The 15094-nt window shown below is 40.3% G+C and overlaps 1 protein-coding gene across 1 annotated transcript in view; it reads left to right on the forward strand.

The window, feature by feature from the left end:
• The window catches only part of FREM2 (FRAS1 related extracellular matrix 2), a 117193-nt gene extending 110509 nt beyond the window's left edge, over positions 1-6684 (forward strand). Inside the window, exons 21-24 of the mRNA XM_066571144.1 lie at positions 2879-3005; positions 3191-3378; positions 4275-4421; positions 6097-6684. Of these exons, the coding sequence (XP_066427241.1) occupies positions 2879-3005; positions 3191-3378; positions 4275-4421; positions 6097-6609 (975 nt within the window). The 3' untranslated portion in view covers positions 6610-6684. The remainder of the gene's footprint in view (positions 1-2878; positions 3006-3190; positions 3379-4274; positions 4422-6096) is intronic.
• The last annotated feature ends 8410 nt before the right edge of the window (positions 6685-15094 follow it).

Raw genomic sequence — 15094 nt, forward strand, 5'->3', positions numbered from 1 at the left:
GCATAAGGTGCAAAGTTGCAACAACATCACAGACTGTGGCCAGCTAAACCCCCATCATCAACAATTTTCAAACCAAGACCAGTTCTCTTTCTTGAGATACTCATAGCAAAATAGGCTTGGGCTTTCTGTGGCCGATGATAGTTTTTCCATCTGATCACAGTTTGAAGCACTGTGTCCCAAAGCAGGTCCCAAAAAAGCAGCAGCACAATAGCACAAATTCCATAGTCAGTATCGAGCACTTTATCTCTAATGCTTTTTAGTCATTCTGCAAAACTAAGTAAGCATTGGTATCCACTCTTTTACAAATAAGAAAATAAATAGTGAAGGATCAGACTGAAGGATGCCTAGTCCTTATACTAGGAACCACCTGATACCTTGCACAGGCCCACTGCATCCAATCCTCTGGTGCCCAGTGCTAAAAAGACATGGACCTCTTAGAGGAGTCAGAGGAGAACCAGAACAATGATCAAAGGGCTTCAACACCTCCCCTATGAAGAAAGGCTGATTTGGGGTTGTTCAGCCTGAAGAAGAGAAAGAGCTATGGGGACCTAATTGTGGCCGTCCAACATATAAACAGGGCTTATAAGACAGACTTTTTAACAGTGACAGGATAAGGGGCAACTGAAAGAGGGTGTATTTAGATTGGATGAAAAGAAGATACTTTTTACAATGAGGGTGGTGAGGCAGTGTCACAGGTTATCCAGAGATGCTGTGAATGCCCCATTCCTGACAGTGTTCAAGGCCAGGTGGGATGGAGCTCTGAGCAACCTGGTCTAGTGGAAGGTGTCCATGTCCATGGCAGAGAAGTTGGATGAGATAATCTTTCATTGTGCTCTCCAACCCAAACCACTTCGTGACTCCCTGAAATCAGCGAGTGTATGTGTCACAACCAGACCAAAATTACTTTTGACTGCAAAGTCTAATGATAAAATGATGAGGCAGGACAAGAGTTGTGTCCCCCAATTCTTAGTCTAATGCTCCATCTCCCATACTGAATTACCTTCTTGGGCCTTTTTAAAATGAAGCTTTTCATTTCCTTGGAAACTTTTTCTTCTAATTTCCTTCATAATTGTTTTCACTGGTCACAAGGGAGGAACCATTTTAAGACTCAAGAACAAAATTTATTTGGTGTTTCCCCACTGGTTTAACATTTCCTTTTTGGACATGTATCACCTTTTTCCTCTCTCCACGGCCCCTGAGGAGTCAAGCAGGTAGCCTGGAACTCTAGTGAGGATTGTATTAACACCGTCTCACTCTGGAATTCCTTGAAAAAGAACAATATTCAACGTCCAAGCTTTGCTTTGTCCCAATTCTTTCCATGTCTCATTTCTTTCAATGTGTATCACTATTTCCTGACAGAAGCCCTTCATACTCAGGATACTTGTTGCCCTGGGATGGACCAATCTCAAGAGTGCTCTGTTCCTTGAGGTACTGAGTATTACATGGGCTTTGATCCCATGGGTGATCTGCAGTGTCCCCACATCATCCATATGCAGAGTTGATGGATATGGCAAATAGGCAGAATAAACTGACAGTTACTCTTCTCACCCAGGAGATCCTCACAGATTGTTTTCTAAGAACTCTCATATAAAATGTCTCAAATTCCCATAAAAGTAATTACACTTAAACTACTATCCTAAATAACACAGCTGGAAAACAGTTGTACTAATCAAGTATTTGTGGAACTACAACCCAATGGGCTGTTTTTCAGGCATTTGGAAAGAAGCATTCCAAGGGAATAGAACTTTTTATCTTTTTTTCTTTTCTTTGCAAAGGCTGGGATGCTAGGGCTTCTTTTTCTAAAAAGTAGCACTCCATTTATAAAAAGGTTTGAGCTGTACATTCTTCTTGCCAGATCCTGTTGCTTTGATAGTTTTGGGACTCTATTGTGAAATGGACCCTTGTCAATGAGCCAGAAAGAATGTTTTCTTCATTTTCTTTCCTTCCTGTCCACACACTTATACATATATATACATAAATATACATATATATGTTAGCTTTTTTTTATTTGTTTAGTGTCCTCTTGTTATTTTTTCTTTTTTTTTTTTTTTTGATATATATGTCTTCCACATTATTTCTGCAGGTACTTGCATCCTGTTGAACTTTAGGCTCCCCCAGATCTTCAATTCACTGTATAATTTCCCTTTTATTATGCCATGTTGCTTTATAGTTTGCCTTTGTCTTGCCTCAAAACCACTACAGCCTTCTTTCTTGTTTTATGGTCCCATGAAAAACTGCTGCTGATAGTATTGATTAATTTTATCCTTTTCATGTAATCAAGGAAGAACCATAGCTTTGTGTATATAAAGATAAATACTAGCATAAAAAGATGTTCAAATGGTTTGTTGCATTTTCACATGCATGATCTGATATATCCTGCAGCACATTAGAAGAACTGATACTTGCAAATAAATCTTCAGCAATGTATGCTTTCAAATATTGACAGATGATCAGAAGCAGAGGCGAGACTTGTGTGTAAGAATGAAAATGGGATAGAGAAAACAGGCTGTGATGGGTCAGAGACAAGATTTTTAGGGAAAAGTTTTCCTCATGTTACCCCCACACGTAAGTTGTCCTAGACACCTCCTTAGCTGGGATAGCTGGGACTTGGAAAAATGTGATGGGAAAAAACTAATCTAGAATATTATCAAATGTCACAGGGGCAGTTAATCCAAAGGTTGTTTGCATATAAATATGTCTAGTACCAGGAGATTCTTTTAATCTTCTTATTAAACTGTATTATTGCATGTAGATGTGCAGAGCTGGTAAGTAATGGACACTGGGAGAAGATCATGCTTTGTTTTAAGAGTTTAAGATCATGCTATGTTTTTTTCATTAAAAAGTCTTGTTGAAGAGCCTTATGCTTTTGTGGTTGTAGGTCAGTGACCCAGTGGCTGCTGAGTTCAGCTTGAACACCCAGATGTTCCTCCTCTCCAAAAAGACGCTGTGGCTGTCTGATGGCTCGATGGGGTTTGGGCAAGAAAGTGACATTGCTTTCTCAGAAGGTATAATTCTGCATAGATCATGCACATTTCATTTGTGTTCCACACTATCAGGACCCTGTTGCTGACGAGGAGTAAGGGCGTGTGCTTGTTGCACTAAGCTTCTAGACAAGGCTTTATCAGCTCAGCCTCAGAGCTGTGTTAAATGCTCAGTGTAAGCAGATGTGAACTGTGTGCACCTTTTACAGGTGATATCATATACGGTCGGGTGATGGTGGATCCAGTGCAGAATTTGGGTGATTCCTTCTACTGTAGCATCGAGAAGGTTTTCCTGTGCACAGGAGCTGATGGATATGTACCCAAATACAATCCATCCAATACTGAATACGGGTGCCTCGCTGATTCTCCATCCCTTCTGTACAGGTTTAAGATTGTGGTAAGTGCTCTAATTCTGTGAGGATGCAGAGATATATATTTTTTTCTTTTCTAACTTGTCTTTTATCCAAAACCCAACTTTCTTTAAAAAGTTCTCAACAGCACCAAATTTTTGACTCAACCTCCAGGCTAACATGAACTGATGGAGGCAGTATCTTGCCTTTTCCCTCATGGTTCTATTCTTTATCTTTCTGGGAACTACCTTCAGTAAGAGTTTGACGTAAGTTAGAATCCCAAGATGGGCTTTTTCTCTGCGTTGTCTGTATCCATGGACCATAGAGGGAATTTCAGGAGACATGCAAGTGAGGGATTGTAATTTGTTTCATGTTTAGCCACCCAAAATCTAGTGTATACTGCAAAGTTAGTCATCCAGGTTGCCTCTGTAGGGCATAGGGAAAGAGAAATACCTCTAAAGTTGGCTTGGATGACCTAATTTCCTTCCTGAACATAACTTTGGAGTAACCCCCAGTAACTACAGACCTGATGCCCAACTTTTAGAGTTAACTTTATATAAGATGATTATATAATAACCTAAACAAATTTATGTGACTGTCTGTTAAGGAAATGAAATGTAGCTTCTTTAGTCTGGGAAATAGACTTCTTACTCTCGTTTCAGACCACATTTATATATCTTTTTTATTTAAGAAGTGAGCTATGGTTGTTCTCTAGTTTTCCCCTTTTATTCCAGAAAGGCAAGGTATTAAATAGAAGTCAGTACAAAAGTGAGATGGGACCACAACTGTTTCTCATGGGTTTTCTCTTGTAGTAGTATTTCTCTAGACTGCATAAAATAGCATGTTTAAACTACACAATTCATGCATTGCAAGTAAATACTAAAACTGTTTTTCATGTGAGAAATAAATCTGTGTTTTACAAACATTTTTCCCCTCCATGCAGGACAAAGCTCAGCCAGAGACACAAGCCACAAGTTTTGGAAATGTACTTTTTAATGCAAAACTTGCAATAGACGATCCTGAAGCAATTCCATTAGTTAAACAGCCAGGCTCTGATGGATTCAAAGTAGACTCAACTCCTCTGTTTCAGGTATGATTTCTGTAGCTTCGTAGCAAGAGTACTGAACCAAGGAAGAAACACTTGCACAGGTATTGTTGGTAACTGTAAGTCAAATTGAAACCAACAGAAAGATTTATTCTGATTTTATTTGCAATCAAACACAATTATAGATGCTTAGAAACTTATAGATATAAAATCTGGAACACTTAATAAAGTGTTTCCATTGGGATACCCTTGCTTTTCTCTTGTATAATTACACAGGCTAACCAGAAGTTATGCAAATTGTTCTTGTACATTTATTTTAAGAAGTTAATAAGATTCTTGTTGCACAGCATTGTTTTATTGCTTCCCATCTCACTTCTCAAAGATAAAAAAATTAATAATCATAGGCATTTACAGTGAGCTTCATCAAAATCAAGTTGATACTTGGCATTTTCTGTACAATTCTTTCCTTGAAAACTTGCACAGTGTGGAGCACTGGAAAGCCTAAAAATTGACAACTAAAGGATGCAACTACTCCTCCATTAAATATAATCCTTCAGCTGTGTGCATTCAGCCTTTTGATCTGTACAAACCAGCCAAAAAGTTCTCTCTTCACTATTTGTCTCTAGTATTTGCAAAACTGCATGCACAACTCAAGTGTATAAATTAGTAGGAAAAATATGAAAGAAACTTTGATTCTGCTCCTGGCCACTTCAGTATTAAAGGTCCCATTGTAAGCAGTAGAGTATTTAACAAAGGCCTACTTAAAAGTATAAGTGTTTCAAATTTCCCCCAGGAAAATGGAATCTCATTTTTTATGGGAAGAATCCATTTCCATGGATTCCAATGCCATGATTTTTGGTCCTCTTCCTGTCCAAAAAGTGAGAATATGAAGAAACAAAAGTATTTCCTGAAAAATACTTGGAAAAACAAGAGTGAAATAGAAAATATGTTATTTTCCTAAATAACAAAACTGGGCTGCAACCATTCAAATTAACAGGTAGTATCTTTAAGACAATATTCAGACAATCCTACTGGACCCTGTGGATGCTAAATCTGGTATGTATCCAGGAAAGGTGAGAGAAATTGAAGGACAGTACTATCATCTCACACAGATTGCAGGGACACATGCCACCCAGCGTGGATTAAGTTTTCAGGGACATGTGGAAATTGACTTTGAGCAGGGTTCCAACACCCTGCTCAAAGCAGGGTCACCAGAGCAGGTTGCCCCAGACCATGACCAGTTGTCTTTTGAACATCTCTGTTGAAGGAGACTCCACAGGCTCCCTGTTCCAATGTTCAACCATCCTTGCAATAAAGAATTGATTTCTTATGTTTAGATGGAATTACAGACAGGGCCTAATCATTTGGTAGGCTGGGCTTGGAAGGTCCTTTTCTGTGGCCCATCCACAGCTAAAGTTACTTTGTATGGCTTTTAGTACTAATAGCACCAAAACCATGCCAAGGCCATAGCCTTCTTCATCTGCACTTGGTAGCCACAGAGTCTGACTGTGGAGAGGAATGGAGACTAAACCCTCCGAAAATTTTGGCAGAAAATACAACTCTTCTGGTGCACATTGGCCCCAGTCAGGAGTTACCTGTGCATGATTTTGAAAGTGCTTATCCAGGCATTCAGTTCAGAACAGAGACTGATTTCCTCTGCATTTAGTGCTGTCCAGATTTAGTGTGTGTGTGTTTAAATACAAAAAATGTTTCTTTCCAGGTGTCTTTGGGTAGGGAGTGGTATGTCCATACAATCTACACTGTGCGTTCCAAGGAGAACACTAACCGCGGAATCGGCAAAAGAAGCGTGGAGCACCAGTACCACTCACTCCTCAGTGCTGGGAGCCCAGGAGCATCCACACAGAGAAGGCAGAAGAGGGGAGTTGAGCAGGCCCCAGAACTTGCAAGAGACATTGGAGTGGAGAGCAACCGAGGAACGAACATACAGCACATAGCCCTGGATCGCACCAGCAAGAAACAGGTGCCTCAGAGGGAGGTTGCACTCAATGGTGTTCTCCCCAGGGAACTGAATAACCAAAGTGCAGGAATCAGCTTAGTCACAATCATTGGTGGAGCTGCTGCCATTTTCCTTGCCATCTGCTTAATTGCAATTATCATTTTGCTGCTAAAATGGAAACAAAATTCTGACAAGAAGGAAAGCACAAATGAGTCAGGCAGCAATGAACCAATGATGCTACCACATAATTACAGCCATGACAGCTCAGAGGTTTGATTCCAAGACCACAGTATTCAAGCCAGTGTCCAGAGTGCCTCATAAAACTCTTGAACTGCACATTTTTAGCAGCAGATAATGGTGACTCATGAGAAGCGTGTTTCTAAATGTACTTGAAATTTGTTATTCTGAGCTCTTACTGCCATTATCAACAACAAAAGAAGTTGAATGAAATCTCCCACTTTGCATGAAAGGAAATGTCCCTGATGTCCCTATACCATGCACTAATTTCAAGCAGCAGTTCAAGGGACTCCATTGTAAGGGAGAGATTATTGTTGTGGTTTTGTATTTTCTGACATTTCAAAAGAATAAAAGAAGCTGAACAAAGGTGCTATATATCCTGTCTGCAATAAGAGAGGAGGGATACACATAATACTTGAGAGGAGGGATCCTCACACTCAACTGTAGAATTTTGTACTGTTTCTCACAAAGAACTCAATGTCTACAAGTAGTTTGAAAGGTGATGGAATGCCTTTGGCATGGATTCTCCGTCCTTAATCTGTACCAGTATTTTTTTTTTTTTTACTTATATGTGACTGAACTTTTTCAAAAGACAGCTAGATTATACAGCATAGCATTATAAACAGTTGCATGTCACAGGATCCAATACATGCTCTTTCCTGCAAATTCCTATTCATCTATTTAATCTGAATATTTTTTTTTATTTATGTTTATACAAAGCCGAAGAATGCAACAAATCCAGAAAAAAATTTTGGTTTTCACTAAAACTGGGCACTTATGTCCTCTTAAGTTTATAATGGATCATGGAAGTGTTGTAAGGTAAATTTTATTTCTTAGTGCATGTCCACTGCTGAGAAATGCAAGCATTAGTATTTCAGTACCTAGAGAAGATGATAGTTAGATTCAAAATGCAGAGGACAAGGTTCTGCTGAACTGAGCCTAGGAGCCATGATATTGAATCCATCATAGTTAGTTGTCATACTAAATAATAAAAAGAGAAGAAAAAAATTAGCCTTTGATTGAATCAAGTAGTATTTATTGCTGTGTAATCATAGCACATTTTGACAAACATGCTGGGTCATTGTTGGGCATTTTTTAGCATGTGACTACTTCTGCAGGAGTAATTCTAATTTTCTCTCAACATTCTTGATTTAGGTAATATTACAAGTTTGGATCAGCAGTGTCCTGTGTCAGTTTTTATCCAGACACAACCTGTTCTGTCCCTGTCAAATCCTTGGCTGTGAAAACTATGTAACCTTCAGGAAACTGTCCCTTTTGTCACACTAGCATTTATTTATGTAAGTAAGTCCTTTAAGTCATACAGTTGTAGAATGGCCTGGGTCAGGAGGGACCTTCAAGATCATCTAGGTCCAACCTCACAGCCATGGGCAGGGAGACCTTCTACCACATCAGGTTACTCAAAGCCCCATCCAACCTGACCTTGAACACTTCCAGGAATGAGGCATCCAGAACTTCCCTGCACAACCTGTGCCAGTGCCTCAACACCCTCATAGCAAATTTCCTCCTAATATGTAAATCCGCTGTCTTTCAGAGGGAAGTCATTACTCCTTGTCCTATTGCTATATCCCCTTGGGAAAAGTCCCTCCACAGCTCTCTTGTAAACCCCTTTCAGGGACTGGAAGGTGCTCTAAAGTCTCCCCAGAGCCTTCTCTTGGCCAGACTAAACAACCCCAGCTCTCTCAGCCTGTCTTTGCAGGGGAGGTGTCACAAACCTCTAAACGTCTTTGTGGCACTCCTTTGGACTCGCTCCATCATATCCATGTCTTTCCTGTGTTGGAGACCCCAGAGCTGGATGCAGCACTCCAGGTGGGATCTCAGAAGAGCAGAGTAGAGGTCAGAACCATCTCCTTCACCCTGCTGGCCCCACTGCTTTGGCTGCAGCCCAGGATATGTTGGCTTTTGGGCCTGGGAGTGCACATTGCCTGTCACGTCCAGCCTCTCATCCACCAGCACTCCCACGTCTTTCTCAGCAGGGCTGCTCCTAATCCATTCTCTGCCCAGCCTGTATTTGTGCTTGGGATTACCCTGACCCAGGTGCAGGAACCTGCCCTTGTTGAACTTCATGAGGTTTGCTCACCTCTCAAGCCTGCCCAGGTTCCCCTGGATGCAATCCCTTCCCTCCAGCATGTCAACCGCACCACACCATGGCTGGGTGTCATCTTGCTGAAGGTGCCCTCCATCCCACTGTCCATGAGATTGTCAAACAGCACTGGAGTCAATGGAGTTCTCAATAGAGTTGAACTACATAAAATCTGAATTAGAATGTTGAGACCTTGCTAAAATGTCTCTTCCCTTCCACCACCACCATCTTGTGGTGGTGGGTAGAGGCAGTCCCCAGCACACTTGGCATTTGGTGTTCCAGGGATCAGGCTGCAGAGATCAGTTAGCAGAGCAGGATGCAGTTTGAAGGCAGCCTGTAACACAATGCTGCCTCTGCCTCTGAACTTTAAAAAAAAATATATATCCATCCAGAAGGCCAGAAGGCTTCCTGGCCTGGTTGTGGGGGTCAGTCAACACAGATAGACCTGACCTAGTAATTGTGCATGGTTGTCCTGTAAGCCATAAAGACTCAGGTACATGAAGCCCTACTAGCCTAGGGATGTCAGTGCTGTGATTCATGCTGCAGTGTGAATATGCCCACAGAGAGACTCGTGCTGGTATCTCTTGCACTGATTTTTGTTGTTATGACTTCACTAATTTAATAGGATTTCATCAGCTTTTCACAAAATTAGTCAGGTCAGGATCTGTCCTACCTTATCTAGGGTTTCTGAAGATGGTGATTAGACAGCTTAATTGAGGGATGTTTGCAGCACCCAAAGGGTCAAACTCCATTACTAAACTATTGCAGTCATCTTTTATTTTAATTAATCCAAGTTCTAACCTGAAACAATTATCCATAAGCCATGGCCAATGCTTTAGACCTTTCCCCCAGTCATCTGACATCAATTTGCTCTTGTAATGAAGTTTCTGGTTTTGTGTTCCATGTTTTAAGTGTGTAAGATTGATCAAAGGCTTCACTCACAGATACCTTTTATATTTAGTAAGTTCACCACTAAGTTGCAAATGTACACTAAGATCAAATTTGCCTTTGTGCCTATGTGTGACATCACTATGAGAAAAGCAGAATTTTTCTCCTAGAACCTGCATGTTTGGTTGATATCAGCCAATGATTTGACAGTAGAATGGGACACATGTAAATAATAGAACATTCTAATATTTATGAAATGTCTGTTTTCTATAAGCGGAGATGATCTTTTTAAAAAATATATATATAAAATACAGAAATAAGGTGTTTATCAGTAGAGCTATTTTTCTGCTTGTGAATGTTACCAGACCAAAATATCATTAAAGGTGCTTGCAGGAAAAATATTTTTTTAATTCTTACTTGTTTTTATAAAATCTTATCAAAACCCATATGTTCTACATGCCAAATATTTAGCCCAGTAAACAACTTGATCACTGCTTTGAGCAATGTCTGATTAAAACTTTGTGAAATATTTAGGTTGATGGGGATAATCAGACTAATGTTTTTGTAACAATATATAAAATTATAGTGAAAATGATGATAACAAAGAAAAGGACAAAGCAAACATTGAAAAGTTGGAGAAACATGAATAAGATTTGTGAGTCAGATACCAAATCCTCTTCCTGAGAAAAAATTTGCCATCCATAAGGCGTCATCCTTATGGATGACGCCATCCAGCATCCATAAGGCATGCTGGATTTGTCCCATTCTTAAGAAATTGGATTTTTTACAATTCAGTGAACTATAAATACATCTGTAACAGCATGCTTTTCTTTTTATTATTATGGCTTCAAGGTTTCAGATTTCAGTAAGATGTTTTGGAAGCTTATTAGCATTTTTGCTTTTACTTAACAAGTGGCCTTGTTTATACTAACCTGAATAAGTGCCTCGTTCCCAGTGATGTGCACAAATATTTTAATATTTATCTACCCAAGCAATAAACTGAGTATATTTTATATATATTATATTTAATCTATTTCCAGATTATGTATTCAATCCTCTTTTCCCTGGCGATGCTTATTCTGCTAGCAATAATACCATTTGTTTAATCATTTATACAATAATTACTCTGTTTAAATTTGTTATCAAGCTGTCATATTTATTTGCAACAACTTTTTGCTGATGTCTATGGCTGTGATATTTGGCATTTGTATCAGGAAAAAATAAAATTACTTCTGTTTGGTTACTGATCTAAAGTTTGTGTATAATTATCATGCTCTGGAGAGAGGTCAGTAATGAAGTGTTATGAAAAACTTAATTTGTCACATCAGCGGAACACAAAGTTCCTGTGTTTGCAGTAAATCTCACTGCTTTGTTCCTCAATTGATTGCTTTCTGGTCATGAAGGGTTCAGCACAGGGCTTGTTCTTTAATCTTTGTGGTTGCACTCATGGCTCAGAGAGGGGTTTCTCTTTCAATTATAGAATATCAGAAATCTCTAGATGCCCCCAGGTCCTCGGTAGGCAGGATTGCCATGTTCCTGTGTGCTGCTGGCAGGCTTTATTTTACTAACAAGAGAAAGTGACTCTGCAGGGAGCAGTTCCCTTGTTCCTGTAAAGCCAGTGCTGCTTCTTGTGCCAGGTCATCAGATTTTTTTTTTGTTTCTATGGCTAATGTATCACTGATAGATGTAGACACACGTGAAGAACTATGATGCAGAAAGAAAAAGCCACCCTGAACTTTTCCCTTCTCACCTGCCCTTTGTAAGCTGACCTCTGACTTCTGTGTGAATTTAAGCAATCACTTACCTCCTTCACTGTCAGAAAGGTCATATTTCATGGCTACTCACACGAGTGACACAATATACTTATCAATTTACCTTGCAATAAGGAAGGACAAGCCTGCAGGCAGTGATTCTTGATTTGCTACCTGTATTCCCTTCTGCTATCTGAACTTGTTTATGTGGATCCTTCTCAGCAGTTACTTAGTGTGAGCTGAGAAACTTTGTGCCATATCTGTGAGCTCTGGGTTGGGGTTCCTGCCAGGGATAATCAGACTGAAAGAGTTTCTGTCCTGCTCCCAATATAAATAGCTGCATATGATATAAATTAATAAAGAGTCTGGTCCCAGAAGTATGGCATTATCAATAAATCAAAGGGCATTAATTGATCAGATTAACAGATCATCTGCAGCAATCAAGTCACATCCACACACATCCATGATCACACTCATTTTGGCACTTAGTGGAAGAATTTTGGTACTCCTGAGGTGTTTGAGCATGTCTCAGCAGGTCCTGGATGACTTTCATTTCCAAGCCCAAGCATAGTCCCATTTCAGCATCTCTGTGAGTTGGGGTTTTTTAGTGTATCCTCACTGTCTTTTGGAAGAATGACTCAGCTCTTGCCCTGAAGGAATTCAGCTCATCCCATGCAGTGCTTTAGCTTTGAAAGCCATTCAGTAAATTACTCTCAAGGTTGCCTGTTTGAGTTTGGGGGGTTTATTATTTACCTCAAGAGGTAATTCATTCAGAATTCATCTTGTACCACTTTGATTTGGTAAGTAACCCCTGACTTCCACTGTAACTGGAGCAGACAACTGGAAGATTCTTAAATGATACATCTTGTTTCATTTCCTGGCCAATACCTCAGCATGTGCTGGATTCCTCTTACCCCCTGTTACCTGCAGTTTTGTGATACAAGTTTTCCTGAGTTTAAGTTCACATGTAGAGCATAAATCTGTAGCTGTCCAAGTAAAAGTGCTCAGGTTAAACCAGTGCAACCAGAAGATCATGCGTAACAATTGTCATCTTGAGCGTGTTTTTGACCACTTCTGCAGCAAAACTTCTTATTCAGCATGGAAGGCAAGAGGAGGCAGTCTGGGTAAGTGTGTGTTGTACCTCCTCTTTGATAATGTACTACTTTCCACTTTTCTCCTACTTTCATTCCCTCCCCCATTAAAAAAAAAAACAAAAAGCATACAGTGGAACTAAATGACACAGCAAATGATACAAACAGGATGATAAAAGGTAAGGAATATCCTTCACCATAAGGAGATATTAAATAGATAAAACTCTCTCCTACTCTTCAGCCTTGGAGAGAATTACCCAAGAGAGAGTATGAGGGGGGTACATTAAATCCTGAATGTTAGAGAGACTGTGAGTAGAAAGCAATGATTCACTGTTTCTTGTAATATTTTAGAGACGTTCCACACAATAAAAATTTGCTGGCTACAAGAATGAAAGTAGTCAATACCTAACTATACAACCTAAAATTAAACTTGAAAAACTCATTACAGGAAGGATGAAGGATGACATGCATACCATACCAAAAAAAGCAGAAAGGAAATTCATGGAAAAAAAGTCAATGGCAATCAGCTGTTTTGTATCAACAGCTGGTTCAGAAAGCCTGGACTAGGAAAAGCCAGTAGGATTCAGGAGAAGGATCAAGCTATTCATCTTCTCTTTCCTTTCTGTTCCCTACAACTCCACTCCAGGGCACTGCCAGAGGCAGACAAACTGACCCAGAAGAGCCACTCTAAACCCTAACAGCTGTACAAAGATCACCAGCCCCAGACTTGGAACTGGTAATTTAAAGTACAAATACCATAATGTGCCTTACTGATTTTGTTTTTCTTGGAGTAAAAGAAGAATGAAAGTTTTCATTTTTCAACTCCCTAGGTCTCTAAGAGCTGATTCACCTGCACCTGACATCTGCCTAAACCTCCTGCTGAGGACTGCTTGAAATGGTAGCAGGATCCAATAGCCTTTTCCTGGTGCTTATCCTGTGAAGGCATATGATCTGGGCAGAATGAGGTAAAGCATCTGGAGTGAGGAACTTGGGGGCCAAGGTAAAAGATACTGTTGATGATTTTATTTGCCTTATAAACATGCTCCATTTATTCTCTGCTGTTTGTACCAAAAGGTTAAAATAATATTTCTTGGGCTCTCAAGTGTCTCTTTCACTGATGTATTTTTTTCTAATGTTTCTAATGGCACCAGAATTATCAGGACAAGAAAGAAACATAAATACCTAATTCTTTAAAAGTAATAGTTCATGGGAATGTGGCTGGGCTCTGCTTCCATTTCTTAGCAAGGCACCTGGATTTCAGTGCAGCAAGCTGCACTGTGCCCTTACAGGGACTGGTCCCCAGTATTGTCAGGCCTATGAAACCAAGGCAGGAGTATGATCTGGCTAATTGTTCAGAATAGAAAAAGCCTTTGTCTTTGGGGACAAAATTATGTTGCTATATCAGGAAGTTGGCTTCATAGGTGTCATCCAATGCCCACATCTCATGACACAGACCACCTCATCAGTGGTGTGCCTTCCACAGTGTTCTGGAGATGGGATTCTTGGTCTCCTGTTGTCAGGATTTTGAAACACTCCCAGTAGGAGGAAAGATTTGCATCCACCCTCAAAGAGCTGGAGAGACTTGTGGTGGCTTTATGGACATCAGCACCTGTCCATGCATCACACACTCAGCAACTTTCATCTGCCCAGGATTTAGCAGACATGCCATATGATGCCCTTAATAACCCAGGCAACCCTAATGGATCAGAGTGTGCAGTACAGCACAGGAACTCTGGGGGCTCCTTTGCACCTTTGCAAGGAGAATTTTTCCATCACAGATTGTAATGTCAAACTCAACATTGCCATGCTGCACAGGAGATGTGTATGTCACATCTTCCAGGATGTCACTAGCAAAAGGCTGAGCAGAGCGTGTTGACTTCACCTGAACTCCTCTCAGATCCTAACTCAGGTGAACTTTAGTAGCAAGGTCCAAGAAAAGCCCCTTTATCAACAGTATCATGTTGGTCATAGTCACCTAGGATTTTCTGAACACAAGTGTGACAGAGAAGTGCAGTTCTTACTGCTGATTAAGGGTCTTGGTCATGGGAAAAGTTTGGTTTGTCAGCAGTGATTGTCAACACAGCATGCTGTGCACTGAGACCTAACCCAGCTGTAGGAAGCAACCCAGAGAGGTGCATGCCTGAAGCTGTTTTGTTACTAAATTGTTATTAACCTGGCTGGCACCTTGAAAAAGGTGTGTATCAGAGGCAGAACCCACTTCTTGTTTGTATGTAGCCAGGCTACATGTGAGCAGTTCAATACCTGCTTTCTCTAGCAGAGGGTTTTTTCTTGAACTAGTTGGGTATTTAAACACATTTTCTGAGAAGTTCACATTCTGTTATCAGACATTAGACTGAAAATGTTTGTGCACACACCTCCTGCCACAGCTGGGGCACTCATTTATTACTCATTTATTACTTTCCTCAGCTGTGGTGCTTTCTCTACCCTGCGACCCTACCCTCAGAACAGGACCACCCATAACAGCTTCTGTCCAAGCTATTTGACTTGGTACACTGCTGCTTGGATTTTCCTTTCCAATTTGGCTCTGAAAATGAAGGTGCCAGGGAAATATTTCACCCCCAGGAAACTTCAGTTTCCTCAGGAAATGCATTTGTTATCCATAACATCATACTGAATGGTAAATTTGAGGCCAACAATTCAAAAAAATTCTTGCAGCATTTTGGCATTGCCTG

The sequence above is a fragment of the Molothrus aeneus genome, chromosome 2, assembly GCF_037042795.1.
Source record: "Molothrus aeneus isolate 106 chromosome 2, BPBGC_Maene_1.0, whole genome shotgun sequence".
NCBI lineage: Eukaryota > Metazoa > Chordata > Aves > Passeriformes > Icteridae > Molothrus > Molothrus aeneus.